Source organism: Tricharina praecox (genome assembly GCF_024521635.1).
Source record: "Tricharina praecox strain CBS 144465 chromosome Unknown BZA05scaffold_8, whole genome shotgun sequence".
In the NCBI taxonomy this organism is placed as follows: domain Eukaryota; kingdom Fungi; phylum Ascomycota; class Pezizomycetes; order Pezizales; family Pyronemataceae; genus Tricharina; species Tricharina praecox.
The window spans coordinates 184,637-212,235 of record NW_026250410.1 but is presented as its reverse complement, the minus strand read 5'-3'; the positions used below and the strand labels follow the sequence as shown (position 1 = coordinate 212,235).

Sequence of the window (27,599 nt, the reverse complement as noted above, 5' to 3'; positions counted from 1 at the left end):
TGCACATGTGTCGTCTTTGGAGTCTTGGCGACGCTCAACAAACTCGAAAGAAATTCTGCAGGATGCCGAGACCCCATATGTAGTGAATTCCGACGTGTCATCGCGAGTGGTGAGCGTGTTCATCTGTTTGTAAATAAACACAGCGACGATCACTTCTGGTTGGCCTTTGTGCTGTTTCATCATATTGCGTGCGATCTGCCTAACTGCCGAATCATAGCAAGTGAAAAACTCCTATGAAGGCCAGTCTGCAGTCCAGATCCCTCTGGTTGGCCAGAGAGAGTGGGAAATTCAGTTTATCCTCTGCTTGGCCATGCACGCGACACTTTAGAACCCAGACCTTTTCAGAGTGATATTTCATGCTGCAGAACACTACAGCAGACAAGAACTTATTCATTACATCCACTACCATTGATTCCGCTCATTACATTACGGTACATAAAAGTAACACTACATTTTCCTGGTGTAATTACCGGGTGCGGATGCGCTGTCGCCAATGAACCTTGCGCCATGTCGCCTGCAGAATATCAGTAAACTGTGCAGATTGTAAGAGTGGTAGGAAAACTTACTTGAACCAGTTCCGGGTTTGGAACCAACTGGCCTTAGGGGTTCGCTCCAAGGTATCGTAATTGAGGTACTGCAGACCAAAGCGTGTCTTAATTCCGGAGCCCCACTCGAAGTTGTCGACTGCGATTGAACCTTGATTAGCCCATCGTCTACAGTCTGCGCACTCGAAAGAACTTACAGATAGACCACACGTAAGCTCCAGTCACGTTGACTTTATCTTCCGTGATGGCGAGAAGAATGTTATCTAAGAAGCCCTGGATGTAATCCGACCGCCTTAGATCCCATGTGGCGTCCTGGACATTGGTGTAATCACTCTCGAAGGGTTCGGCAAAACCGAACTCGGTGACCTGGATATCCTTGACGGCGGGGAACAGCACCTTAGTGATGTGGCTGAGGAACTTGCGGACTCCAACGGGAGTGTTCTTGAGCCAGCTTGCGCCAAGGTCCGCAGCCGGGCCGATTCCAAAGCCGTCGGGTCCGATCGCAGTCTGGTTGACGCACTCGGGGAAGCTGGGGTGAGTCTTGTTTCCGGCACATGCCTCCACGCCACCCGACAGCTCGCCGACGTAGAAGGCGGTGTATGCGTCGATGGCGAAGAAGTCGCACGAGCCTTTGACAATCTCCTTCTCCTTCTCGGTAAACTTAGGGAGGAGGTCACCCAGGGTGTCTTTGAGGGACTGCGGGTAGTCTCCGTCGCTCCACACTCCACCGAACCAGCCAAGGACGAAATCATAGCTGCGCTGGGCTGCTGCAAGGTCGGCAGTCGAGTTGGTCATGGGCTGGAAGTAGTTGCCACTGTTCTTGAAGGTGATACGACCGCGGCCTTTGAATTCGTTGTGATACCACTTGGAGAGCTTGGCATGGGCGAGCAGAGTGTGGTGTCCGCACAGGAAGCGGGCTTCCATACCTGGCCCGACGCCGTAATCGGGGTAGAGCTTGCCGGCAGGATAGTAAGAGTATTGCCAGTTGCACTGAGGTAGTTAGCATCATTACATTGCTTTGAAAGAAGTGCGAAAGTGGGCATACGTATTGAGGCTCGTTGATGGAGAACCAGATAGGCACGTATTTGTCGTACCGCGTGATGATGAACTTCGCATAGTTCAGGTAATCGTCAATGATCTGAGGATTGGTCCATCCCTACTACAGCGTCAGAAAACATCCAAACCTAAGATCAGACCAGCACTTACACCATATTGGTTGAACAAAGCAAGCGGAGTGTCCCAATGGAACAAACTCAACGCCGGCTGAATCCCATTCTTTACCAGCTCCGCAATAACATCATCGTAGTGCTTCAAGCCAGCCTCGTTCACGGGTCCCTTCCCGAACGGGAAGATCCTAGGCCAGGAGATACTCGGGGAGTAGTAGGGAGCACCGAAGCTTTTCAGCCGGGCAAAGTCTTGCTTGTAGAGGTAGTAGTGCTGAGCGAGCACGTCTCCGGTCGAATTGTCGGCCACCTGATTCGGGTTGCGGTGGGAGAGCAAATCCCAAATCGATGGACCACGGCCTTCGTCGCGAGCAGCACCCTCGAGCCTTATTCCAAGTTAGTTTGGTGTGGGGTTGTGGTAATCGGGAGACTTACTGATAGGCCGAGGAACTGAGGCCCCACGCAAAGTCGGCTGGTAACTTCGCCTCTGCGAGCTGTTCTCCGTAGTTGCTCGCAACCAGAGGATGGAATTCGCCTGGACCTGCGTAGGAGGAAGGCTCCGCGGTAGGCTCCACCGTGGCGGTCACTACCGGGTGCGTGGAGACTGGCCCGACCTGGTACCAGAGCATTGCCAATTGCTCATTGGAATAGTCCTTGTTAGGGAGGTACGTGCTTCCTGCGGTGGAGTTGAAGGAGACCGTAGGCTTTTGTATCAACGTCAGTTGCGAAGCTTTGCGGGTACAAAAAAGAAGTGAGCCATACTGTGCCTTTCTGAGCAGCACTCGCCTCAAGGGCAAGCAGTGCCAGTACCAATGCTCTTGCAGTCGAGGAAAACATCTTGTCAAGGAATTGACCTAATGGAACCGATAGAATGAGAAATCCGTCGAAGCAAGTATCGACAGAGGTACCGAAGCAAATCTCCGGACCAAACCAGAAGCTTTATATACTCAGCGAATCCCTTCTTCATGTGGTTATTTCCCCGTGTCCTTCCTTCTCAGGAGAAAGCCAGAACCTAAGGCACACCATCGTAGATACACGGGTTCCCCGAATATGCAATTCAAAAATATATTCAGGCAACTCAATCGCTCTGTTTGTCCGTACCGATTTTGAGATCGACGCCGTTACATGGGTAATAGAGTGCTCAATGGCGTTGTCCCAGGGTTGGAGGCGGGGCAATCCATGTCCATGGGCTATTCCCACGCATTAGAAGCACATTTCCCCCGGCACCGGGAGAATGGATATGAGCTTGAGCATCACGAACGGCGGAGTGACGGCCCGCGATGTAGATATATCAAGGCTTCCCATGCCTAATCGCTCTGCGTACATAGAGCTTGTACTTGAAACTGTTCATCTCCAACAGAAAGTGGTCAGCCTGGAACATTGCGTGTGTACTTTGGAGATAGATACCTTCCCAGGTGAACATCGGGCCTCCTCATAGCCGGTAGAGGGCAAGGCCATGCAGCGATAAGCTTCACAACACCCCACAGTGAGGGGTTTCTTCCTTCGCCAGGTGGATCCTCATGCACTCCACAAACCACAACGTGGGTTAGACCCTACGGACGGCCCGGACCCCGGACTCGCCCCCCGAAGTTGATATCGTTGAAAAACGTTCATAGCGATTGTTTGTAGAATCGGTTCTGGTTCTGGGGATCCAGAATCCGGGTTCAAGGTTGCGGGAGCCCCCTCTTCGGTAGCGGTGTCGACACTGCATTGCCCATTTGCATATATAGACGCAATCGGTGGTAAGATGAATTCTATGTGATATAGAGTACGAACTGCCGAAGAGGCGCTCTTCCTTAACCCCCAGTCGTTGGGAAATCATCGCGACATATGAACCTACATACGCGTTCAGGCGTTTTCGATACCGAGTTAACCGGTCGGCATGCACAGAGGGGTGTAACTTATCCGCCTGATGCGACGCAATCAACCCTCCATATCAGCCGTTGATCTCACTGTCCGCTCATGCACATAATTAGGTACCGCATTCGCCGCATTACAGCAGACGAAAGTAATAAGTGGTGGAGTGCAGCTGTGTTATGAGGGCGGAGCTCCGGGGCACGTAGAGCTTAAGCCTAATCGGCTGGAAGGTCTGCAGAGAGTCTCGCGACGGACCGTTGGGCAGCAGAAAGAGAAGCTTGATGCTCAAGACAAAGATGATCCCTCTCTCGTAAAACGAGAGCTCCTAGTTTGGAGGTTGGTGCTACGGAGCAAGTACCTACTATATCACGTGATACTCACGTGATAAACTGGTTGCACACCAAAAACACGGCTTCCAAATAGTTAACCAGGTCAGAATTGCAACAGCTTTTAAAGACAACCACACCTAAGAAGTTTACATGATGTTCCTTTACCAGAATCTTCAATCCAACGGTTTACCAACCACGCTGGCGAGTTTGCAGAGCACTATGGTTGTAGCGATCCTCGCTATAATTCACACCAAGCCACCGCTTTCAACCCACCGCTTTCAACCCACTTCACTACATTCCAAAGAATTATAGCTCAATAACACGATTAAGAAAGACTTACATCTTGGAAGTTGAGTATTCCAACACTCATTGATGTCAAATTTTCTCGAATCAATGCGGAGAACAGCGTGGGTTGCGTAACCAGTTTCCGCCAGTGTTTTGGTGGGGGAGCGGCGTGTTCCGTCACTATTTGCGTCTGACAGCCAGCTGCATGTATTCGTTGTCTTCACGAGTCGACTCAACGCGAGCGAACGTGTGGCCAGAAAACTTCAGGGCAGCCGGTGCTAGGTAGTCCCGACAACGGATTGTCGCCAAGACCATTTGGAGCTAAACGCAACTCGGACAGGACCCCGCCATTTTTATGGGCCCCTCCTCTTTCACCGCGCCCTCCATTTTCTCTTCTCCTCGTTCCCTCAATCCCATCACGAATCCCAATCTCTCTCATCCAAACCAACCTCATCATATCCTTCAGAATGACTTCCGAGCAGACGTATGATTCCTTTCCTGACTACAATGGTGAATGTGAATCAAGAGGAGTGGACTGACATCCGATGTAAACAGTTTCATTGCGTACGTTATTCATCGTGACAACATTTCTAGCTTGGAACGAATGGGAATACTGACATCAGCCTCCTCTCTCCAGCATCAAGCCCGACGGTATTTGCATCTCACTCCATGATCCGAAGAACCTACGCTGACTCTCACCAGGTGTCCAGCGTGGACTCGTTGGCCCCATCATCAGCCGCTTCGAGCAGCGTGGCTTCAAGCTTGCCGCCATCAAGCTCACCACCCCCGGCAAGGCCCACCTTGAGCAGCACTGTTAGTCTCGATTCCCACTCCCTCTGCCGCGGCGAAACTACTGACCCACGATTCCTATAGACGCCGATCTCGCCGGCAAGTCTTTCTTCCCTGGATTGATCGAGTACATGAACTCGGGCCCCATCTGCGCCATGGTCTGGGAGGGCCGTGATGCCGTCAAGACCGGACGTGTCCTTCTTGGTGCCACCAACCCCCTGGCTTCCGCTCCCGGAACCATCCGTGGTGACTTCGCCATCGTAAGTTCTCTGGTTCGAACTTCATTGCATCCTGCATCTACTAACTGGAAGTAGGATGTCGGCCGCAACGTCTGCCACGGTTCCGACTCTGTCGAGAACGCGCAGAAAGAGATTGCCCTGTGGTTCGGCAAGGACGAGGTCGTCAGCTACCGCCAGGCCAGCCACGACTGGGTCTACGAGAAGTAAATGCTTGGCATAATTACTTCCTTCACCTAAACCATCTTATAAAAATTGTTCTCCTCTGTTCTCTTCTTTTCTTGATGCTTGATGCCGGAGGATTGGAGTAGGGGCTTAGCAGCAATGGGGGTGATATGATTGTAGAAATAAATACCTACGTGTTGTGGATCAATCTCAATCTGATCTCGTGCAAGATCATATGCTGTGACCCATTTTGTATCAACTCGGGATCCTATAAAGACCTGAACCACCAGTTGATCCGAGCGCTGCGCGAAGTCCCTGTCACTCGGCCGGCGGAAGGCGGAGACGGGGAAGACTAGAGTGTCTAGATCCCTGCTTGGCAACGGAACGTTAAATTCACCTCACATTTTCACCCCACAAAAAGTTTTAAGCCTCGTCCGAGTTGCCGTCGAAACCACTCACCACCTCTACCTCACCTCCAGCTCGTCGCAATACCTACCACCACCTACCACCACCCCAATCCCCTCCCCTAGCACCCCACACAAAACCTACAACCATGAGTTTCGGCGGCTTCAACCCTCTCGGCGGCCGCGGCTCAAACGAGAACATGACAGCCGAGGACCTGCAGCAACAGAAGATGATCAAGCTCGTGTGTCCCCGCTGCGCCCAGTTCTCCGTCCTCACCACTGACAAGCGCAGATGCAATCATCGATGGAGTCGTGCCCGGTCAAGACGGTGCTCTCCGGCGGCGCCGGCTTCGCGCTCGGCGGAGTATTCGGTCTGTTCATGGCGTCGATGTCGTACGACACGCCGATGTCGGGGGCCGCCGGCACCACGCCCATCACTTCGCTGCCGCTGCGCCAGCAGCTCAAGGTCGGCTTCAAGGATATGGGCGTGAGGTCGTGGAGCTCCGCGAAGAACTTCGGCATGGTCGGCGCTATCTTCTCGGGTACTGAGTGCTGCATCGAGGGATTCAGGGCGAAGAATGATATCTACAATGGTGTCGCTGCTGGGTGCTTGACTGGTGGCGCGCTGGCGGCGAGTGCCGGGCCCCAGGCGGCGGCGTTGGGTTGTGCGGGTTTTGCCGCGTTCAGTGCGGCGATCGATTACTACCTTCGCATGGATTGAGCGGCGAGGGGGTGAGGGTGTCGGTGACGTGTGGGTACGGTGCCGGGAGTGTACAGTCGCGTAGGCATGTTATTCTCTTCTCAAAATGGGCTTTGCGGGAGTTGGGTTTTCGTTTGCTTTTCGCTGGGTTGGGGCATTTGTACTATAGATACGGTTCGTTTGGGGTTTGGGGTTGGCGGGGAACTGTTACCCATAATAGATGGCTGGATGATAAATGGGAGAGAGAGAATGTTCATCAATTTATTGTCGCATACAAGGGCGATGAATGGGTCGAGCTTTAGCTTTCTATACATACACAACAGGCGAGTGATCACTCCTCAAACCCCCTCCAAATAGCCACAGACATATCAACCACCTTCTTCATCTCGGCCACATCATGAACGCGGACCACATCTGCACCACCAGCCACACACGCGGCGACCGCGCCCGCAGTCCCCCACTGTCTCTCCGCCGCCCTGAGCACTCCCGTAGCAGTCCCCACAAACCTCTTCCTACTCGGACCAAGCACCCACGGAAACCCGCCGCCGGTCATCTCTCCAAGCCTCTTGATGATATCCAGATTCTGCCCCATAGTCTTCGCAAAGCCCAGGCCAGGGTCCAAGAGGATATTCCACCGTCTAATCCCCGCCTCCTCGGCCGCCCGCACGCGCTCCCCCAATTCCCGCTTGACATCAACAATTATATCGCCATAGTTAGCAAGGGAATTCATTGTTTCCGGCGTTCCTCGAGTATGCATCAGCACGATTGGCACATTCAACCCCGCCACGGTCGAGAGCATCGCCGAATCCATCAGTCCCGCGGATATATCGTTGATGATATTTGCGCCGGCCTCGATGCTTTGCTGTGCTACGCTGGCCCGAAAGGTATCCACCGAGATGGGGATGGTGAGTCCGCTGGTGCGGATTGTACGAATGGCGGGGATGACGCGGCGGAGCTCTTCTTCTTCGCCGATGTCGACGGCCCCCGGACGTGTGCTTTGCCCGCCGATGTCAATTATGTCAGCTCCATGGGAGATGAAGGATTCCACTGTGGTCAGCAGGTTCGCCGTAGTGTATTTTCCGCCATCCGAGAAGGAGTCGGGGGTCAGGTTAAGCACGGCCATAAGTAATGTGTCACGCTTAGGGCTGGACGGATCAAGGGTTATCGTCGGCGAGATTTGGACGAAGGTACGGAGTGAAGGGGTGGAAGGGGGTGGTGTAGGGACCGCGGAGAGGTGATGTTTGAATGCTGTGGAGGTGAGGGGATGTGCCCTGTTCGGCGCGATATCGCAGAGTGGCCGTAGAACGAATTCGCGCTCAAGCATGGAGGCGTGTGGGATCGTGAGGGTTGGTGTGGACATTGTGAGTGCATCGTAGAGGAGGATGTCGAGGTCTACGGTGCGAGGCCCATTCTCCATCGTCTTTATGCGGCCCATGTAGTCCTCGATAGATTTGAGCTCCTTGAGGAGGTCTTCCGGGGAGAGCGTTGTCTCGGCCTGTGGATCATCATCAGCATTGAGCTTCACCGCATAGATGAGAAAAACTACCTGACAGACGCCATTCAGAAATGTCGGCTGGTCGATGACATACATCGGCGCACTCTGATACAGACTGCTAGTTCTCGTGACTCTAATCCCCCTCTTCTCCATCTCCATCACGGCGTCACTGATGTTCTTATACCGATCACCGAGATTACTTCCAAGGGCAATGAACACCTCATGCTTCCCGCCTCTCTCCCGCGCCTCTGGCAGCTCTAGTGCAAAAAAGCTTCTTTCTCTCGTTATCTTCACACCGGCAGCCTTCGCAAACGTCAACGCACTTGGCTTCTCCGCCTGAACCGTAACCTTTGAGACGCCACAAGTCAGGCACGCCTCCCTCGCCAGTGCCGTCACGAACGCCTCGACAGTTTTATACTCGGACCTCTCGACGTGCTCCGCGACGGTCCCCGCAATCGCGCGAAAATCATACTGGCGACTGAACCCCTCCGCCTCTGCCGCAAGCCGCGGCTTATGCAGCGTGAGGTTGATGACCACATTCTGTTTTTCCTCGCGCTCACACGGGTTGACGCCGATTATGGTGACGAGCCTCAAGTCGTTGATGAACACCCGATCCTCGCCCTCGCCCTGCACCTCGCCCTGGGGCCCGCGCTTCCTCACGATCGAGATCCCCGCGCTGTCGGCGCGCAGCAGCGCCCGCGGCTTCTCGATCGCGACCTTGACCCATTCGCCGTGGATCTCGTGCCCGAGGGCGAGCGCGGCCACGTCCTCCGCCAGGTGCTCGAGCGACTTGAACGCCACGTCGGACTTCTCGACGAGTTTTGTGACCGCGCTGCACACGGTGCCGTAGTGGATGCTGTATGGCAGGTGGTCGGTGGAGCCGGCGAGGGCAACTGACGTCTTGAGCCATAGCGACAGGCGAATTGGCTGGGGCTTGGGGCGTCGCCACGAGTCAACGCCGGTTGTGGCTCGGAGGTTGAGCGAGCGGACGAAGATCAAGTCGTGGCCATCTTCGGAGGTGGGAGCTTCGTTCATGATTTGCCGGGCGATGCGTGAGACGACGAGAACGGCGGGAGATGGTCGGCTGGGTGGGAATTGGATGTGCCTACGGCATTGGAATCTGAGGAGGTTGCAGGCTGTGGTAACCGTGGTTATGCTCCGGAATCTGCGCATGCAAAAGGAAGTTTTTTCTCTTTCTTTTCCTTTTGAGTTGAAAGGTGGTGGGGTGAAATGCGCTTGTACTTGTGTTACTTCGGAGTCTCATGCAAAGTGACAGCATTGGTTGCTTGAGCCGCGGGATATCATACACGGTCACTCGAGGTTTCACGTCGGACCCGATCGATGATAAAGAGCGGATTGAAAAAGGACCTGCACCAACGCCCAAAGGTGGATGAACTCGACGTCCAAACGCATCACCACCAGCCAAAAGAATTCGAACCAAAGATATCAACAAGGCGGGACCCGAACGAGAAAAGCATAGAGGGTACACGATTCTGACCATCATATGCCAACACGGAAACAACTGACCGCCCAGAAGTGAACACCTTATGCAAGCAAGCGAAATAGGAGACCAAGATGACCGCAGAATAAAAACAAATGGGACGATGTGTCAATACAAAAAAACACGCACCCGCCAAATACGCAAAATCACAATAATTACCGAGGAGTCATGCTAGGAAAGACTTTCCTCCCACCGATATCGATTCCGTATTCGACGACACCTCCATCGGTGGCCACATACCTAGGATTCCGGTGTTAGATAGGGCACGTAGGTAAGTCGTAGTTGTACTTACAGCTTCTTTCCATCCGGTCCCAGAGTGCACCCCGTAATATCCACGCCATCACTAGCATACGGATACGAGAATGACGCTGCATCGGCCTCAAACCGTCCACTCCTTCTCTGTCGGCGACGCTGCTCGGCGATAAGATTGGTGATTTGTTCGAGGGGTCTCAGTGAGGGGATAGTAGTAGAACCCCTAGATAGTCTACTCCTCTCCCTCTCGCTCGGCGTAGCAGCAGCGGATGTAGGACCAGTCGAAAGATCTGCTGGTGTTGAGGTCGAATGATCGGCGTATGAAGGATGGATCGAGTTTCTCCGCCTCGGTGGATCATGAATTCGTTGTCGCGCCCTCTCACGCTCAATCTGTCTCTCACGGTAATCGCGCAGGAGGGCAGGGGTAGTAGGCAAACCCGAACCTACGCCTGCCATCCGAAGCATCTGGTATTGCGCCGTTGATAAGGATCCCGCATCTGCAATAACCGGGCCGCTGGGTGTGTTCCTCACTCGTGAGGCAAGCCATTCGCTCGAGTTGTCAATAACAAGGCCCGCGAGTTCGTTTATGGATGTATCGCCCGAAATTAAGATGCGCTCTTCCGCCTCCTCGTCGTCTCTGGAATGCCTACCGGTGGGAAGGGTGGTGGGACTGCCGAGGCTCTGCGAAATATCCCAAGCTGACGGATGATCCTGGACTTCCTCGACTTCAGCCTCAATCAATTCATCTTTCCCCGAAAGAATATCGATTATCTGTCGGCGCGCAAAGTTACTCCTGGCATCAGCAATGCAAACCCTACCGCAGTGTTCAGCCCAGACCAGCAGATCCCAAGGCGCTGAAGAGAATTGGACACTACGGACGGCACCAGGCTCCTTGAATGCGCGAGACGAAGTAATCACTTTGACCAATGGATCGCAGCCGTCATCACAGGCAAGATATCGTGTGTCGAAGATGGTGATGATGCCAGCTTGCGAAGCGACGGCGCAATGGAGTGACGAAGACGAGAAGCTGGTTGACATCAAGGCATCGTTTTCGGTCCCAGCACTAAGCGGCGGATGCGAAGATAGGATCCACGACCCACATCCAGCTTCGCCGATGCCAGTAGCGGGCGAGCCACTGCGGGAACCAGTGTTGGCCGGATGGTAGAAGTACACTTCGGGGGAGTCGCCGACTACGACCAGGTGCTGTCCGTCGGGAGAGATCGAAGCATGGTTGGTCGAGACGTCGACATGAAGTGTAGTGATTACTCGGTTGTCGGCCAAATGAAAGATTCGAACCGTCTTGTCGTTATTACTATTTTCCTCACCGCGAACAAGTGTCAGCGCCCCGACAGAATTGGGTTTTCGGGGTAAAACTTCTGCATGGTTTGCCATACGTCAAAACGGCGAGCACATCGTCATCACTTGCCGACGATGGCGGTCTGTGCAATGTGACTGAATTCACTATGTAGCCACCGAGCTCCTTCACGTTGAGACGCGCCCTCCCGCTACTGCTGCCCGATGAACTCTCGTCCTCGCCGTCGAGCGACATCGTGTCATAAGCCGGCCCAGTGGCAAACGGATCATTGTCGCCGTCGCCGTCGCCGTCGCCATCGCGGTCTTCGGACTTCCGTACCCGGATGGTCGCGAAGTGGCCGTGGTCAGCACCTCCGGCGCACACCCAACCATAGCGAGCGCCGATGCATCTCGGGCTGAACGGGAGAGTTGCGACTAGTCGACGCTTTCGGGTGGCGGTGTTCAGCGAATATATCCGGTTGTTCGACGGGTAGTAGAGGAGGTCTGGAGCGGGTGAACAGAGGAGCGACCGGAGCTGCCAATGCCTGACGGGAGAGGAGCTTTAGCTTCAACTACTTGACTCGATTACAACCACGACAGAGAACAGGGAGCACAGAGGGGAGCGCACTTGAAGGGGATCTTTGCGCTGTAAAAGACTGGAGGTTTTTTTAGGAGGAATTGTGACGTCTGGCTAGAAGCGAGCCGACTAGGTTAGCTGTGAAGTCAAAGGCGACAAGCTTCAAGGCTTGTTACTTCGAGGCAGAAGGCAAATAACGTACACCGGATCGTCAATTGTCATTTTGTCTAGTGTACCACCGACAGGCGAGCAGACTGGGAGTAAAATCGACAGGAGCAACGGCAGGCGTTGAGTTTTGCGAGTATTTCGAGCGCCCAGTAGCAATCAATCTTGGACGATAGGTGCGTTGGTGAGTTGTAGCTGAGGTATGAAGGCGTGGTAGGCACAGAGTGATCGGATGACAAGTCTCGCGAGAGGATATGGTGCGTGGAAGAGCTGTGCGGAGTTTGAGGGTGTCGTGGAGGTGCTGGCAGTGCAGGTGGGTGGTGGTGATGGTGGTGGAGGTGGTTTGCCGTGGATATGTGTGTAATGTGCGTAAGGTGTGTGAGGTGGTTTGCGGTATGGTGTTGTCGAACCTGCTTTTCGTCCGGAGATGGGGAGGAGAGAGAGAAGCAGCAGCCAACCAAGCTGAACACAGAAATAAACAGCAGACTCGTCTTCTGCAAGCTCTTACTTTCTCTTTTCCTCAACTTTCTCTTTCCCTCAACTTTCACTTTCCCTCCGTTTCCTCTTCCCTCCACTCTCCGAAGTCGTGACCAACTCATCACGACTGACCAGCCAATTCTAACTACCAAAACACCAAGCCCTTTCTTGACCGAACGAATAGAGGATTTGCCGCGGGGCCGTGGCGTGGGACTGACTTGCAGGAGGCTTGCGGCACGGAGTGTGGAGAGTACGTACGCCATAGTCACGCATCACCTACATACCGCCCACAGGACAAAGCTACAAGCCACATCATGTGATCAGAGTGTCACCAGCCACTTCTCACTCGCCACAGAACGCCACCCCCGGCGCAGAAACTGCTGGAATGTTTCGGCTGAACCAACTGGTCGGTCAATCGGCCTTCACATGCCGTCTGCCTTTGCATGGCCACTCCGCGTCCCGGTTTTTACACCACTTGTCTGGCTGTTCTGGCATCGCATCTTCCAGGCGGTTCTGCGGAAGACTAGCCCCGATCGCAGCAGACTCTCACCAAATGCTCGGCTTTAGTCCGGCCTGCCCTTGGCTTGGCTTTCGTAGAGTAAATTTTTCTTTCGTGATCGGAACGCCGCTTTCTCTTCCTCTTCTTCTTAAGCTCCCACAGACTTGTCTGCTCCCGCTCTTCAATCCATCTCTCATACCACCCCGCCTCAATTCGCTCCAGGGTTTCTCCCACCCATCACCTTTACAAACGAAGTCATTTCGTGCTCTCCCACTTTCATTTCCTGTTTGTACAGTACCTTTTGACCCCACCCCCACCTAGCGGTTTTTATACTCGAAAGCCCACCACATACACATAATGATTGTCCCCAGACTCGCGCAGACTGTGAGTTCTGATCTCCCGGTCGTATTCTGTCCATCAAATCAAGTGCTGATCTGTTATGCAAACAGCTCCGAGCAACCCCCCGCACATTCCTTCCCAGACTCAATGTCGTCCGGACGGCTGTCCCCGCCTTTGCGCGGTTCAACTCAACCGAGGGTAAGGTGCAGGGTGCCGTCATCGGTATCGATTTGGGCACCACAAACTCTGCCGTCTGTGTGATGGAGGGAAAGACTCCCCGTGTGATTGAGAACGCTGAGGGTAAGTAGATCGACAAATACCCATCTCCATGAAGTAATTGTGACGCTGATGTGATGACTTCATCAGGTGCACGGACAACTCCTTCGGTCGTTGCTTTCACTCAGGACGGTGAGCGATTGGTCGGTGTTGCTGCGAAGCGTCAGGCCGTTGTCAACCCCGAGAACACCCTCTTCGCCACCAAGCGTTTGATCGGACGGAAATTCACCGACGCCGAGGTGCAGAAGGATATCGCTCAGGTCCCCTTCAAGATCGTTCAGCACACCAACGGTGATGCCTGGGTTGAGGCCCGCGGTCAGAAGTACTCTCCTTCGCAGGTTGGAGGATTTGTCCTCAACAAGATGAAGGAGACCGCCGAGGCCTACCTTGGGAAGCAGGTCAAGAACGCCGTCGTCACCGTTCCTGCCTACTTCAACGACTCTCAGCGTCAGGCCACCAAGGACGCCGGTCAGATCTCTGGTCTTAACGTCCTCCGTGTCGTCAACGAGCCCACCGCCGCCGCTCTTGCCTACGGTCTTGAGAAAGACCAGGACAAGGTTGTCGCCGTCTTCGATCTTGGTGGTGGTACCTTCGATATCTCCATCCTCGAGATCCAGAAGGGTGTCTTCGAGGTCAAGTCCACCAACGGTGACACTCATCTTGGAGGTGAGGACTTTGACATCACCCTCGTCCGCCACCTGGTCGCCCAGTTCAAGAAGGAGAGCGGTATTGATCTGTCCGGTGACCGCATGGCCATCCAGCGTATCCGTGAGGCCGCTGAGAAGGCCAAGATGGAGCTGTCTTCTTCCCTCCAGACCGATATCAACCTTCCCTTCATCACTGCCGACGCTTCCGGACCCAAACACATCAACCAGAAGATGACCCGTGCCCAGTTCGAGGCTCTCGTCGGTCCCCTTGTCCAGCAGTGCATCGAGCCCTGCCGTAAGGCCCTCAAGGATGCTGGTCTGAAGGCCAATGAGATCCAGGAGGTTATCCTGGTCGGTGGTATGACCCGTATGCCCAAGGTCGCCGAGACTGTCAAGTCCATCTTCGGCCGCGACCCTGCCAAGGCCGTCAACCCCGATGAGGCTGTTGCCATCGGTGCCGCTATTCAGGGAGCCGTGTTGGCTGGTGAGGTCATGGACGTTCTGCTGCTCGACGTCACCCCTCTGTCGCTCGGTATTGAGACCCTCGGAGGTGTGTTTACCCGTCTGATCAACCGCAACACCACCATCCCCACCAAGAAGTCCCAGGTGTTCTCCACCGCTGCCGACTTCCAGACCGCCGTCGAGATCAAGGTCTACCAGGGAGAGCGTGAGCTCGTCCGTGACAACAAGTTGCTCGGAAACTTCCAGCTGGTTGGCATCCCCCCCGCGCACCGTGGTATCCCCCAGATTGAGGTCACCTTCGACATCGATGCCGACTCGATCGTGCACGTCTCGGCCAAGGATAAGTCCACCAACAAGGACCAGTCGATCACCATCTCCTCCGGATCCGGTCTCTCCGACTCCGAGATCCAGAGCATGATTGACGATGCCGAGAAGTACGGAGAGGCCGACAAGGCCCGCAAGTCTGCCATCGAGGGTGCCAACCGTGCCGACTCTGTCGCCAACGACACCGAGAAGGCGCTCAAGGAGTTCGAGGACAAGCTCGACAAGGAGGAGGCCACTTCCATCAAGGAGAAGATCACCGCTCTCCGTGAGGTCGTTGCCAAGGCCCAGTCCGGCGAGACCGCTGTCTCCGCCGAGGACCTCAAGGCCCAGACCGACGCTCTCCAGACCGCGTCCCTGACCCTCTTCGACAAGATGCACCGTTCCCGTTCCGAGCAGGCCAACCAGCAGGAGCAGGCCAAGTCCGGCGAGGGCGAGAAGAAGGAGTAAACCAACAAACAACTCTTTTTTGATCTGAAATGTAATGAATGAAACTTGTGCAGGAGGGGTTGGTTGTTAAAAAGCGATGTCTCCTACTTTGTTTCGTTTATTGTGTATTTTCTCTTTCTTTTCTTCCTCTCTTCTCTACTAGGGTGCGCGCAGACGGGGGGTTTGCTCGGTGGGTGGATGTGTAGGATATGATCTCCTTTTCATGCGGAGTTTGCTTTGGGTGTTGTGTTCCTTTTCTTACGGGTTGTCTTTTTTTTTACGGATGTTTCGAGATTTTTTCTTTTTTCAGAGCGGATGGATGGAGGGTGGTAATTTGTACATTACAAAAAAGATGCGATTTTCCACAAGGAAAAGGAAAAGGAAAATAGTCTTCTCCCCTCTGCTTTTGTATGATCATCGCCCATCATTAAACTGCGAGAGTCGAGCATCCATCGAGCATCCATAAATCCTTGGCACATGCACTGGATATAAACCTCCCCCCCACCACAGTCCAACCACTACCCCCGCCCCGTCTACCAAAGCACTCAGCATCAAGAATGTCACTCATCAAGTACCCCCCCCTCCCCCCATCCCCCCATCCCCCCATCTCCGCCAGTCCCTCCCTCCTTGGCCCCCCCGCCTGTCCCCCCACGCCTCTCCCCATCCCCCCCCTCTCACCCAGCCCCTCTTCTCTTCACCCTAGCCACTGATACATAAGCCATGTAGCTTCTACCGCTCCCTCCCCCCGCGCACGCGCGCAATCCTGGGCGGCGCAGTGGTCGTTTACGCGACGGTGGGGTTGTACGTCAGCGACTTTGCCGAGGAGAAGCTGGGCTTCACGCCCAGTGAGCAGGAGAAGGCGCAGATCAGCGGGTTGGTTCCTAAAGTGCGGGTTGTCGACCGTGTCGACCGTACGGAGTAATTGGGGGGCACTGAGAAATGGGGGGTGGATGAAGTGGATGAAAAAGATGTATTTACGACAAGAAGTACGTACACAGATGGAAAGAAGAAGAAGAAGTACGCTGTGGTAACGGTAACTAAAGGCCAAAAATTGAACTGAACCAGACCAAACCAGACCAAACCAAACCAAACCAAACCAAACCAAACCATCAAACCAAACCTGACGTGAAACTGAAGTGAAAACTGAACTGGTAACAGCAAATCCCCCGCCTATCGTATCGTATCGTGTCCTATCCGCATGGTCCATCCATGATCCTCCTCCTCCTCCATGGCCCTCCATGATTCTTCATGATCCTCCTCCTCTTTCCCTCCTCCACGATCCTCCTCCTCCAACCAGACGAAAACCAGCGAGCAAAAAACTCCACAGAAAACTCCGTAGAAACAGAAACAGACGAACAAATGTACATGATTAAGCCCCTCCCGAGCCTCACCCTTCCCAACGCACCCAGCCAAGCTGCCCTATGTACGGTATCCGTCTTTTTGTTCTTGCCGGAGTCAATCGTCGTAGCGAAAAACGAGCGAAAGGAAGAAGGATATAAAGGCGTGAGTGATATAGGTAGCTCAGAAGGGGAAACGTGTATGTAGGAAGAAAACGATTCCGAGAACCCCGAAGGGCCAGGACGGAAGACCCATCCCATCCATCCGGTGAAATCGCTGCTCGCGGGGATGGTACTGTACTGTGGACTGTAGCTAATGGATGGATGGATGGGGGTAGTAGGTATGGCGAAGACCGAAAAAGAAGAAGAAAAAAGACGTGCAGTTAGTAGAGCAACTTTTGTATGTATGTATCTCGCTTCTGGCAAGAGTTGGTTTGATTTGGAGGGGGGGGGCTATCGGTTGTGGCTAGCGGGGGGGAAGATGAAAAAACGAAAACGAAAACGAAAACGCAACTCCGGACTCCGATATATAGTAGTAGTGTTGATCACCGAGCAAGAAGTAGTAGTAGTAGACGACGATGACGATGATGGAAGTTGCAAAGAAACAACTGGAAAAACGAAAGACGTAAAAATGTAGCCGAAAAAGGCCGAAGAAGAACGAAGAAACTGAAAAAATGCGGTAGGTATATGATGATGACGATGACGGTTCTCTCTGTGCACGCGGGCGGGTAGGTAACTTGCGGTGCGCCTTCCTTCTTCGTTGCGACTACATCTGTCCCTTAATGTCGACCTTCTTGAAAGCGCGCTTCTTGGCCTCCTCGAAGATGGGGTACGCCTTCGTAGTCTGGAACCGAATGGACGTGGGGACCCCCTTGTCTCCCGACTTCTGTTCTATAAGATCGGAAGTTCCATGGTCGCAGAGGAACTGGACGCACTCTGTGTCGCTTTCGAATCCAAGCTCTTCGGTCAGAAATCTAATATCAATGTCCGGACGGTAACTGTATAGGATAGCATCATCAGCACACATCCTCTCGCCCACGGACCAAGCAAGCATGACTCACGCTTTGCAAATGCACGCAAGCGCCGCCATCCGTTCGCGGGCCACGAAGGAATCCATCAAGTAACCGCCCATGCTTGGGGCGTCCAAGTAGAGTCTGTAGAACCTGTGGAAATTTCCCGCGGCGAGCGCTGATCGGACCTCCAAGGCGTGCTTGATTGACGGATGTTGTTTGTCTGTAGGGGTTAGGATTGCCAGCACCTCGTTCATGTCGGCACGGTTGCATGTGTGTAGAAGGTAGAGGATACGATACGCCTTGAACTCTTCTTCGTGTCCCGAAAAGCCCTCCGAGTAGAGCGTGGCCAGCTGGGACTGGCATTGATTGTACTCACCCAGATCACACTGCACGCGGCAAGTCAGCTCCACGATCCGACGTGGACAGAACAATCAGCATCACTCACCTTTTCCAGAGCTATCCTGGCATGGATCTCGTAAACAGTCACTGTAAAATCGGTCTTGATATGCTGTACTGTTAGGTCTTGTCGCAGCGACTTGAACTGGTCGCAGATGTACGAGTAGTTTTGTTCGTCTCGCCATTTCTTCTTTAGTAGTTCCAGAGTCTTTTCAAGGATGTGGAGAGGCCGAACATTAGCGGGATCCGGCGCGGAAGTCAGCCGGAAGTACTGTTTCTCGAGGCTCATACACCGTCCGACGAGCGGTTGATCACCATCGATATCCATAGCTGACGTATTCCGACTTGGCGGAGAGACGGGCTGGGGGGAGGACCCGCCAAATCGCTTCGCGCGCTTCTCCTTTTCACGTTGACTTAGCTTGTCCGTCGACGACGACGTATATGAATCCTGCTGGCGAGCACGCTTCTCCCCTCTGTTGGAGTGTTTCGCGGGTGTGCTGCCATCCTCGCTGCTGTTGCTTTCGAAAACGTCAGCACCCGTTGTCGCTATCATTCGCGATCAAAAAGGGGCAAGACTCGACTCGACCTACTTTTTCCGTTTCTTATCACTGATGCTGAACTTGCCGAGCCTATTGGTGGCGACAGCGGTGTTCACAGCCGTTGTCGCAGCCGTCGTATCCATCGTTGCGCCCGTGCCCGTGACCTTTGACTGCTGGGCCCTGCGCTTCGCCATAACGACCTGCGGCAGCGGCATGTCGTCCCAATTCACGGTCCACACCACCTTCTCGTTGAACGCATCGGTAATGATGCGCTTGAGCTCGGCCTCGACATCCTTCTTTTCCGCCAGCGACACGTCCTCGAACGTGCGCGCCACATACTGCTTCAAAGACTCCGGAAACGTCGTGCGGTTGCCGTGAGAAGGGGGTGAGGTTGGGGCGGCGGCGGTGGAGGAAGCCTGAGAAAAATAAACGTTAGCGGCCGGCGAAAGAAAGAGAAAAAAAAAAGGACGGAATGGAAAGCCGGCGAGCGCAAAAGTAAAAGCTTACCATTGTGTAGCTGCCGGCCTGCTTCGAGCCGCCGAATGTGCGGCGGGCGTCGACCGAGGTGAAAGATCCGTTGCTACCTATGGTCGGTCTCGAGCATTAGCGAGGAGCCTGAAACGTGCGGACGAGAAACAGCTGGCTGCTGGAACCTACCCCCGGTTCTCCAGGGAGGTGGTGCAGTCATGGCGTTGGTTGTTGGCGTTGATGATGTATATATCTATAGCGGATGCCGTGAAGTTAAGTTGGGTGGTGAATAATAGTTGTGCAGTGTAGTTGTGTAGCTGTTGGTTGTTGGCTGTTGGCTGGGTTAGTTGTGGTTATTGCTTTGCTTTGTGCAGTGCTGGGTTGGGGAAAGAAGAGGTGGAGGTGTTGAGTTGTGTTGAGTTGTGTGGATGTGTGTGGGTGTGGGGGGTTGTATGTAGGAGGAAAGAAGCGACCCGGGCAGTGGTGGTTGCTGTTGGGAACTTTCTACTGTGGGCGTGGGTTATGTAAGGAACACCTCGCAACTCACAACGAAAACCGAGAACCTCGCACCGTACCTCCATGACAACCAGTGAGAAATTCTTCGCAACAAGAAGAAAGCTATTCAGAGTACAGTTTATTCAAATCGAAATCGAACTGTTCTATTCCTATGTGACTTCGATTACATAACTTGTTATCAATGGAACCTGTAGGGTCTAATTAACTACGATTGCACACTCCCCTCACTCCCCTCACTCCCCTCACTCGGACCAATCACCTCCGTGCATAGATGGGTACTTTGTAACTACCACCCACACAGCGTCCACTGATCTCGTGCGAAATACCTCGGAACCTCGCTCACTCAGCATTCCACTCACCATCCCACTCACTCATTCACCAACTCGTAGCAAAACCCCAATCAGAGCACAAAAGATTTCAGCCAAAATTGTCTATGTACTCTACCACTCAAGTGAGCGCAAGGGAAGCATCATCAAACAACCACTGCCCCTCTAGAGTGAGCGAATGGAGTAGCTACTATCATAGTTACAGACCTTCGAATCGACGCAGCATGCACTGGGATGTATCTACTTTGTGACTACCACCCACAGTACACACAGCGTCCACTGATCCCTTGCGAAATATCTTCGAACCTCGATCACTCACTGGTAGATATCTCGTAGAAAGACCCCAATCTCGTACAAAACCTTCAACCAAAACGGTCTACCGTAGGTACCACTTGTGCGAGTGCAAGGTCCTTCAAGAAGCTCATCATCGTCAACAAACAGCCACTGCCCCGAGTCCCCGACAGAGTGAGCGAATGGAGGAGAAGTAAATACCACCCACACAGCGCCCACTCTCCACTGATCTCTGGAGAAATAACTCCGAACCTCGCTCACTATTCTCACTCACTCATTCACCATCTCACTCACCATCTCACTCACCGCAAAGAAGTAAAGAAGTGAAGAAGCGAAGAAGTGAAGAAGCGATATCACCACCAAACAGCCGCCACCACCCCGACAGAGTGAGCGAGTGGAGGAGGAGTACCATACCTATCATATGATAGTTACAGAGCTTCGAAACGACGCAGCATGCACTGGGTATGTAAAGTATTTGATAAGCCCATGAAGAACGAACAGAAGAAGGAGTACCAAGTACAATACATACAATACATACTCTGCATACTCTCCATACCAAGTACCTACATGTATTCTCAGAGCAGATGAAAAGAAGATACACATAGCATAGCACACGGGGAATATAGATATCATATAGATATCACAGCTACCTCCTACTCGAGAAGAAACAAAACAACTTACACCGACGGCTCGCGAGGACGGACGGACGAACTTCAAAGCAGAAAGATTCGGCAGAAAGATTCGAAGCAGAATGATTCAAGAATCCAAAGATTCAGCAGAAAGCTTCAAGAAGAAGAAAAAACCTGCTCCTAAAATACTTCGATGAGGAAACTGAAAATGAATTGAAAGAAGAGAAGAAAACCCCCGGGTATGTAAAGTAAAGTAAAGTAGAAAGTAGAGTGTACCTAGAAATGAAATGAAAAACAGACAGACCCTCGAAGCAGCAGCCCCGCAAACCACCCTTTTGCCTTGACTCGACTCAAAGACACAGATCCGATCATTCCATGTGATGCTACCTATTGCAAACATATCTCCACCTACATCGCCGCCGCCATTGCCGCCGTCACGATCACCACCACCACCACCACCACCACCACCATCACCACCACCACCTCCATCACCACCACAACCCGCAGCTTCGTGTCGCCGAAATCACAAAACACCCCAAAGGAAAAGAGAAAAGAGAAAAAAAGAGAAAAAAGAAAAAAGGCACCAAAAGAAATCCACCACCTACTCACTTACATCATCGTATCTCGTTCGTCAAATACATCCAGTGGCTCGGCCCGGCTCGGGCGTCGCGTCAAGTCAAAACCCCCACCACCGTCCACCCGGCACCGCAACACAACAAAGAACCCCTAACCGACAGACAGACAGACAGACCGACACCACCAACTCCGTACAGACAGAAAGAACAGACAGGCAGCCAGCCAGATCTCTGGCGGCATCGTCCACACCTAGTTGACAAACAGCTTCAATTTCGGGTTGCGGCTGATGGCGGTATTGAGGTCGATGTCGCCGTACATGTCCATGACCTGTCCGGACGCCTCGTCCTTGTACTGTATGTTGTTCAGGTCGACCTGGCCGAGGCGCTCCTGCAGCTTGTCCTGGAGCTGCGCGAAGCTCACGTCTCTAGGCAACCGGACGGCGATCATCTCGTCATGGTATTCTATCTTAATCTTGAGGAACTGGCCGGACCCCGTGGAACTCATGCTGGACTCCTGCCGCAGCATTCTAGGCGGCTGCAGGTCTGACGCAGATCGGATGTGCACCTGCTGTGCTTGCGCGATGCCGTTGTTTCTCATCTGTCCCGACATCCGTGGTGGGGGTGCCGAGAGTCCCGGGTAGCCGTTTCCTCCGCCGCCGTTCAGGTTCTGGATCGACGATTGCCGCGACGGTTCCCGCGAAGAGTCACTCGATTGCTGCGATGCGGTCGATCGTCGGTTATCGTGCGCCGCCAGTTGCTGAGATCCCCGGTAGTGGGTGGTTTCTACATCGCCGGGCCGCGGTGCAAACAACAGCTTCACCAACCGGCACTTGGATATGTATGATGGCATGCTGAGAAGCTTCTTGATGTACTCGTCCAAGCTCTGTCGTCGGGCCGCCGAGATGGTATCCGTAACGTATGTTACCGGACCGGGCATGTAAGGCAGCTTACGAGGTAATCCTGTGTGGCCTGCCTCTTCCTTGAACTCGTCCAGCAGCGCGATCTGGAAGTCGTAGAAATCCTCGTAGAACCGGCACAGACTCCACGTCCGTCCATCTTCCATCACGGCGTTCACCACATACCAGTACCGGCTGCTTTCGAAGTTGTAGTCATCGACGGATGCACTCATCGGTGCCATCAGAAGCCCCTGCGTGGACCCCCTCGATAGCCGTTGGCCCTCGTAGCCTGTCCCCGCTGCCGCTGCCCCTCCACCTCCGTTGGTCTGTGCGGGTTGTAGTGTCTGCGATACATTCTCGTCAGTGACCCCGACCGACGCGTAATGTGAGAAAAAGAGGTAAACCCCGCGATTGCACTTACGTTCCGATAGTTCCCTTGCTCGTTCGCGGCTGGAGCTTGCGGCTTCGGTGTGCCGTCCTCAAACTCAAACTGCCCCAACGCGATGCTGCTATTCTTGTACTCGGCCGCCATCTTCTTCCACTCCTCGACCTTCGGCACGCCCGCACGTGCGATCGCCGCGCGCTTATCCTCGACCGGCGCACCCGTAGCCATGTCGCGGATTTCGACGAAATCCACCGGGATCAGCCCGGGACCCCCGAGTCGGCCTATCGGCTTCGCCACGAACCACTCGTCGTTGGACTGCGCGATCACGATGATGTCCTCTCCCGTCTTCGCCTCGAGTTCGTCGGGTCGCTCCGCGTTGAAATCGTACAACACGACTCCGTACAGCGGATTCCCCGCCGCGCGTCCGCCGCCCCCGCCCCCTCCGCCCCCCCCCCCTGCCATCGCTCCCATCCCACTTCCCGATGCCGCTCGCGTCGACATGCGATCTTGCATTATGCTGCGGTCCGAATAGCCCGAGTCCTTGTCGGTCTGATGGTGTCGATCAAAGTTCGCGAGAGAAGAGTCCTGACTGTCGCGTTCGTTCTTTCCCATCACCTGGAAGTAAGGCACAGGGACGAAACCGCGGGCGTGCGTGGCCGGATTGCAGGCTTCCCACCAGTCTGGGTCGTTCTCGTTGCCGATAACGTGGAAGAAATCCCCCTTTTCGAAGCCGAGTTCTTGGTCGCTCGCTGGCTGATAGCTCTCAATAGCTTTTATAACCTAATCGAAATTACTTTTCAGCCCCTGCCCCTCTCGCCCTCGCCCCTTCTTCTTCTTCCGTCTTTCTTCTTCTTTTTTTTTGCCGCCGCCCAAGAAAAGGTGATTGCAGATTGCGCCTTTTTCTTTTCTTCCAACGGGTTGGCTCTGGCTGGCTCCAACAGCGAGCCGAACGAAACACCGCCAACGCCAACAGCGATCACACACATACGCGTGAGTATGTACGCCGGGGGATGCACAGGGGACGGGGAGTGAGGAAGGAGTATGTAGGAGACAGACAGACAAAGAAGAAGAAGAATGATGAAGATCGACGTACCTTCTTTGGCGGATTGATTGTCAGGGCGGACTTCGGGGTTATTGAGATGTGCGAGAGCTTTGGGCCGTGGAAGTGGTCGCTCCTCTCGCCCTTGATGGAGCGCCGAATATTCTGCGAACGAGCCCCCTCTCGAATTAGCACTAGGCACGCTATGCAAGGCATCGCGATTTCCCCGGCGGGGGAGCAGCAGCAGCGGCTGCGACGATGACCTGACCAGTCGAGACCAGTCCACCAGTAGATAGATAGGTAGCTGAGGGGCAAAAGACAGACACACACACCTTCATCATATTTGCGCTTGGGCGGGGGGGAGGGGGGGAGGGGCAGAGAGGGGGGGGCGGGGTACGTGATGTGTGGGCAGCAGCAGCGGCGACGGTGGCGGGGGCGGCGACGGCGGCGGGGGGTTGGGTTTGGGTTTGGTTGGGGGAGGGGGTTAGATACAAGCGATCGCGGTATGTGCAGACAGGTTCTGCAAGATGTGTGGTGGGTGGTGTATGTATGATGTAGCCCGTGTCTGGGGGGGTTGTCCCTAAACAATTTGGCCGGAAGAGATGCGGCCCAGGTCGAACTATGTACGAGTGGGTGGGGGACGGGGGGGGTGTGGGTTTCAAGCTTTGGGGGAGTGGCAAATGATGGGGGATAAAGGCTGGTGGCTCGCGAGTTGGTTGGTGACTCTCGAGATGATGACTGGCGATTGTGGATTGGATTGGGTCTTGGAAAGTCTTCGGCGCACAAGGAGTAGGAGGAAGAATGGAGTGTTGTTGTTGTTGTTGTTGTTGGTGGAGGGAGGTAGTTATTGTTGTTTATGGGATGGGGTGGTGGGGGGGGGGGGGGGGGGGGGGGTTGCGTAAGGGACCTTTTTCAACGGGGCGATGCTAACATGGGGAAGGAGGAATGAAAGGAAGCGAGAATCCCTTCTGCCGTGCGGCGGCGGTGAGTGTGGAATCGAAGATGGAGCGATGAGATGAGGGGTTAGTGGGAGTTAGTGAGATGGATACTCCCAGCAAGAAGCAAGCACAGGCAAGCAAGCAGACTCGAGGCGTCCGGATCGCGAGTAGAAGTGAGAGTGAGGCACGGCAGGCAGGCAGGCGCACGGGATGCTGGGCAGTATATAGACAGTAACGATACGGTAACCAGATAGGTATGATAGTTATGTAGACGTGCAGAACGCGAAGAATGGCAATTAATCTATCGGCGCAACGATGAGAAAAACGCGGATGTGGAGTACCTTGCAGAGTGATGGAGCAAGTAGAAGGAAGGGCTAAGGAAATGGAAGTGCGGTCAGTCAGTCAGTCAGTCAGTCACGAATGGGGAGGAAGAAGAAGAAGAAGAAGAAGAAAGTCCCCAGAATTGAGCTCATGATACTACTTCCTACTACCTAGTAGCACACCCACCTGGCTATAAAAATCTTCTTTCTTTCTTTCTTTCTTTCTTTCTCTCCTTCTTTCTTTCTTTCTTTCTTTCTTTCTTTCTTCCATCTTTCTGCCGCCTTCCAGGTAGTAGATAACCCGACCGGGCCAGATAGATATAAAAAGACGAAGGAGAAGACGACGAAGAGCGCCCACGGCTAACGAATCCGGTTGGCCCACCCGGTACCCCACCGAGCACCGCGCTCGCGGTAAGGGATGCGTCACGGGAATGGAGGGTTGCGGGTGGAGGGTGGAACCGTGGAGGGTGCAACCGTGGAAGCCAGCTGGACTCTGAAGCGGTAAGGCAAGCAAAAATAAGCAAGTTGCGTTGAGGGCGGCGGCTATGAGGTTCACTTGTCGGGGCGCCACACATTCGCGCCCCTCTGACTCTTCGAGGCCTGCTGCTGGTGGTGGTGGTGGTGGTGCCATGGTGGATGGATGGAGGGTGGTCCCAGCTTGTTTATTGTTTATCGCTCGGGACTCGGAGTCGAGGATGGGATGGGCCAGCCGCCAGTCCGCAGAGACTCGAGACCAAACAGTAAGGTGCCATTTACCTTTTATGTAGGTACTCTACTTCGGTATTCTGAGTGTGTTGGGCTTCATGCGAGCACTGTGCAGGTGCAAAGCCGAGATCAGGAAGCTGTTTACAGTATCATATCAGGTAGTGTAGTGTAGGTATCCAGTTTACTCTAGGTAGGGAGAAACATTCCGTGCAGCCGCGCATCATCCAACCATCCAACCATCCATCCATCCATCCATCCATCCATCCCGCAACCAAAGAGTCAGCAGAGAACCATGTGCGATCCTGGAGTACCCGAGATAGTCCACCACCTAACCATCCTTCCCCTACTTCGGCTCCGATCACATCTACGGTCTGTGATATGATTGGATTCCGACGCGTGCTGCTCACACACGAAAAGAAGAAAAAAACGTGGGCTGCGAGGGCTGCGTGGGCTGCGAGGGCTGCGTGGGCTGCGAGGGCTGCGAGGGCTGCGTGGGCGGCATCAAGATTCAAACAAAAAATAATGAGCGTGAGGGTTCAGCCTCAGCCTCATGGTCACCGGTGGGTGACCGGAGCTTCCCGGAGCTTCCCGGAGGGGTGCTGCAGCCTGGAGCTGGGAGCTGGGAGGGTGCGCGGCTGAGAGCCCGGGGGGAGAGCCAAGAGGGGAGAGGGGGTGCTGGGATGGGATGGGATGGGATGAGAGGGGCGGTCGGTGGCTGGTGGTCGGTGGCTGGTGGCACTGGCGAGCGACATGGTAGATGGGGAAGGCTGTGAACACTAAGCACTGGAAGATGATTGGCGCAGGTGTTCGACGGTCCAGTACCTTTAAACTACTGTATGTTCTTTTCATACAGTGGCCGCAGCCTATATAGGCAGGTACGGTAGGTGCTCCACCGCCTCAGCCCCCCATACCGTGCGCTACATAGCCCATCTCCCTGTCAATGGAGTCCACAGACGCGCGGCCTTGGCGAACAGTTAACCTGCCACGCACCCACGCACCAGTAAAAACGCAAGGAATTCGTTTTTTTAACAAGTGTAGTAGTTTAAAGGTACTGGACCAGTGGACCGTCAACGGACCGGTTACTATTCTGGGCGCGGCGCTTCTCAAAGAGTCAACACTGCCGCCCGGTGCCGCCCAGTGCGCAGCGCCTAGTCTCGAAGATCTACCTCTCCATAGCCGCCAGAGAGTCAAAGACCTCGACGACGTCCCCGCTTCTTTTTCATTGGACAGTGCACTTCTCTCTCGCAGACAGGCGGCGGCGGTGGCTCCCTTTTGTGTGGACGTTGTGATCTACTTAGGTCTATAGACACGTCAATAAAATGATTCCCCCCCCCGTCCCCGCTTCTGCCTCTGCGGAGATAACCGGCCGGCCGTCTCTCGAGTTTTCGACTGGAAGAGGGTGGTTACTGGTGTGTTGACCGTCTGTACCGTAGTGACTCCACTCGCTGCCAACGGCCACTTTCCAACTGATACCTAGAGTAGGTACATGCATAAAATGTACCGACTCGGCGGAAGGAAGCAAACTCCGAGTGCATCCACTGGGGAACGAACAGCCTACAGGCACACACAGGAATGCCAAATCGTGCGCTATATATCAGGCTATCCGTCCAACCGTCCACTCCTCACTCGACTATATGCTTTCGATATCACTCGCTCTCCCCATTCCTCAAGCAGAGCGGATCGACGGTGCATGCATTTACCTCGTACTCTAACTACTACGCAAGCAGGTAATCTAGGTACATATCACCGCCCGGCGGTGTTCACTGCTAGGCTTCCCCAACATTCGCCTCTGGGCCGGTAGGTAGAGTGCTGTAGATCATTGCGGTGCGGAGTGCATGCGTGCCATCTGCATCTTATGTATGCACATCCATACCTGGGCGAGTGCCAGTCCCAATCCCCAAAGTCAACGGTAAGTTGGTAACCAATCACACGGTTCACAGTTTACACGGTTTACAGATTACAGATTAGATAGATACGGCACCGGAAGAAGAGAGAAGCGAGACCAAGAAGAAGACAAAGA

At 54.0% G+C, this 27,599-nt stretch overlaps 10 protein-coding genes across 10 annotated transcripts; 5 read left to right on the top strand and 5 right to left on the bottom strand.

Moving 5' to 3' along the window:
- Window positions 1-562: 562 nt before the first annotated feature.
- BZA05DRAFT_424936 (glycoside hydrolase superfamily) lies at window positions 563-2,545 on the bottom strand (the record flags this gene model as incomplete). Its single annotated transcript, XM_051485936.1, has 6 exons — window positions 563-684; window positions 743-1,535; window positions 1,591-1,701; window positions 1,752-2,094; window positions 2,144-2,412; window positions 2,471-2,545. 6 exons carry the CDS (start codon window positions 2,543-2,545, stop codon window positions 563-565), a joined length of 1,713 nt encoding a protein of 570 aa, XP_051340657.1.
- Window positions 2,546-4,013: 1,468 nt separating this feature from the next.
- On the top strand, window positions 4,014-5,595 carry BZA05DRAFT_393366 (nucleoside diphosphate kinase). Its single transcript, XM_051483207.1, has 7 exons — window positions 4,014-4,461; window positions 4,520-4,663; window positions 4,735-4,743; window positions 4,817-4,830; window positions 4,882-4,992; window positions 5,053-5,228; window positions 5,283-5,595. The coding sequence occupies exons 1-7, from the start codon at window positions 4,385-4,387 to the stop codon at window positions 5,412-5,414; spliced, it is 663 nt and encodes a 220-aa protein (XP_051340656.1). The 5' UTR covers window positions 4,014-4,384; the 3' UTR covers window positions 5,415-5,595.
- A 140-nt stretch (window positions 5,596-5,735) lies between these two features.
- Window positions 5,736-6,716, top strand: BZA05DRAFT_393365 (Tim17/Tim22/Tim23/Pmp24 family-domain-containing protein). The gene is made up of 2 exons (XM_051483206.1): window positions 5,736-6,015; window positions 6,066-6,716. The coding sequence occupies exons 1-2, from the start codon at window positions 5,923-5,925 to the stop codon at window positions 6,492-6,494; spliced, it is 522 nt and encodes a 173-aa protein (XP_051340655.1). The 5' UTR covers window positions 5,736-5,922; the 3' UTR covers window positions 6,495-6,716.
- An 88-nt stretch (window positions 6,717-6,804) lies between these two features.
- BZA05DRAFT_424932 (Dihydropteroate synthase-like protein) lies at window positions 6,805-9,003 on the bottom strand (the record flags this gene model as incomplete). The annotated part of the gene is made up of 2 exons (XM_051485935.1): window positions 6,805-7,968; window positions 8,020-9,003. The coding sequence occupies 2 exons, from the start codon at window positions 9,001-9,003 to the stop codon at window positions 6,805-6,807; spliced, it is 2,148 nt and encodes a 715-aa protein (XP_051340654.1).
- Window positions 9,004-9,306: 303 nt separating this feature from the next.
- On the bottom strand, window positions 9,307-11,961 carry BZA05DRAFT_259070 (uncharacterized protein). Its single transcript, XM_051480107.1, has 5 exons — window positions 11,794-11,961; window positions 11,643-11,705; window positions 11,116-11,559; window positions 9,762-11,033; window positions 9,307-9,709 (listed from the first exon to the last, which is right to left on the bottom strand). The coding sequence occupies exons 1-5, from the start codon at window positions 11,811-11,813 to the stop codon at window positions 9,625-9,627; spliced, it is 1,884 nt and encodes a 627-aa protein (XP_051340653.1). The 5' UTR covers window positions 11,814-11,961; the 3' UTR covers window positions 9,307-9,624.
- Window positions 11,962-12,814: 853 nt separating this feature from the next.
- Window positions 12,815-15,603, top strand: BZA05DRAFT_371292 (chaperone DnaK). Its single transcript, XM_051481673.1, has 3 exons — window positions 12,815-13,116; window positions 13,182-13,371; window positions 13,438-15,603. The coding sequence occupies exons 1-3, from the start codon at window positions 13,090-13,092 to the stop codon at window positions 15,225-15,227; spliced, it is 2,007 nt and encodes a 668-aa protein (XP_051340652.1). The 5' UTR covers window positions 12,815-13,089; the 3' UTR covers window positions 15,228-15,603.
- Window positions 15,329-15,773, top strand: BZA05DRAFT_259067 (uncharacterized protein). The gene has a single exon (XM_051480106.1). The coding sequence runs from the start codon at window positions 15,430-15,432 to the stop codon at window positions 15,670-15,672; it is 243 nt and encodes an 80-aa protein (XP_051340651.1). The 5' UTR covers window positions 15,329-15,429; the 3' UTR covers window positions 15,673-15,773.
- Window positions 15,604-16,274, top strand: BZA05DRAFT_393358 (uncharacterized protein). Its single transcript, XM_051483205.1, has 2 exons — window positions 15,604-15,777; window positions 15,933-16,274. Exons 1-2 carry the CDS (start codon window positions 15,764-15,766, stop codon window positions 16,126-16,128), a joined length of 210 nt encoding a protein of 69 aa, XP_051340650.1. The 5' UTR covers window positions 15,604-15,763; the 3' UTR covers window positions 16,129-16,274.
- A 1,035-nt stretch (window positions 16,275-17,309) lies between these two features.
- On the bottom strand, window positions 17,310-19,179 carry BZA05DRAFT_424930 (SAC3/GANP/Nin1/mts3/eIF-3 p25 family-domain-containing protein; the record flags this gene model as incomplete). Its single annotated transcript, XM_051485934.1, has 6 exons — window positions 17,310-17,541; window positions 17,605-17,942; window positions 18,002-18,470; window positions 18,543-18,907; window positions 18,999-19,075; window positions 19,149-19,179. 6 exons carry the CDS (start codon window positions 19,177-19,179, stop codon window positions 17,310-17,312), a joined length of 1,512 nt encoding a protein of 503 aa, XP_051340649.1.
- Window positions 19,180-21,333: 2,154 nt separating this feature from the next.
- On the bottom strand, window positions 21,334-23,388 carry BZA05DRAFT_259045 (uncharacterized protein). The gene is made up of 2 exons (XM_051480105.1): window positions 22,614-23,388; window positions 21,334-22,536 (listed from the first exon to the last, which is right to left on the bottom strand). The coding sequence occupies exons 1-2, from the start codon at window positions 23,187-23,189 to the stop codon at window positions 21,547-21,549; spliced, it is 1,566 nt and encodes a 521-aa protein (XP_051340648.1). The 5' UTR covers window positions 23,190-23,388; the 3' UTR covers window positions 21,334-21,546.
- Window positions 23,389-27,599: the final 4,211 nt, after the last annotated feature.

Bases quoted from the DNA above. Each gene is read 5' to 3' on its own strand.
- BZA05DRAFT_393366 (XM_051483207.1), top strand. From the start codon at position 4,385: ATGTATTCGTTGTCTTCACGAGTCGACTCAACGCGAGCGAACGTGTGG. The intron at 4,462-4,519 runs GTAGTCCCGACA...CAACTCGGACAG, and splicing joins TTCAGGGCAGCCGGTGCTAG to GACCCCGCCATTTTTATGGG. The intron at 4,993-5,052 runs GTTAGTCTCGAT...CGATTCCTATAG, and splicing joins GGCCCACCTTGAGCAGCACT to ACGCCGATCTCGCCGGCAAG.
- BZA05DRAFT_393365 (XM_051483206.1), top strand. From the start codon at position 5,923: ATGAGTTTCGGCGGCTTCAACCCTCTCGGCGGCCGCGGCTCAAACGAG. The intron at 6,016-6,065 runs GTGTGTCCCCGC...TGACAAGCGCAG, and splicing joins AACAGAAGATGATCAAGCTC to ATGCAATCATCGATGGAGTC.
- BZA05DRAFT_259070 (XM_051480107.1), bottom strand. From the start codon at position 11,813: ATGACAATTGACGATCCGGT. The intron at 11,560-11,642 runs GTGCGCTCCCCT...CTCTCCCGTCAG, and splicing joins AGCGCAAAGATCCCCTTCAA to GCATTGGCAGCTCCGGTCGC. The intron at 11,034-11,115 runs GTATGGCAAACC...TGAGGAAAATAG, and splicing joins GATGTGCTCGCCGTTTTGAC to TAATAACGACAAGACGGTTC.
- BZA05DRAFT_371292 (XM_051481673.1), top strand. From the start codon at position 13,090: ATGATTGTCCCCAGACTCGCGCAGACT. The intron at 13,117-13,181 runs GTGAGTTCTGAT...TTATGCAAACAG, and splicing joins TCCCCAGACTCGCGCAGACT to CTCCGAGCAACCCCCCGCAC. The intron at 13,372-13,437 runs GTAAGTAGATCG...TGACTTCATCAG, and splicing joins TGTGATTGAGAACGCTGAGG to GTGCACGGACAACTCCTTCG.
- BZA05DRAFT_259067 (XM_051480106.1), top strand. From the start codon at position 15,430: ATGCGGAGTTTGCTTTGGGTGTTGTGTTCCTTTTCTTACGGGTTGTCT.
- BZA05DRAFT_259045 (XM_051480105.1), bottom strand. From the start codon at position 23,189: ATGGGAAAGAACGAACGCGACAGTCAGGACTCTTCTCTCGCGAACTTT. The intron at 22,537-22,613 runs GTAAGTGCAATC...AATGTATCGCAG, and splicing joins AGCAAGGGAACTATCGGAAC to ACACTACAACCCGCACAGAC.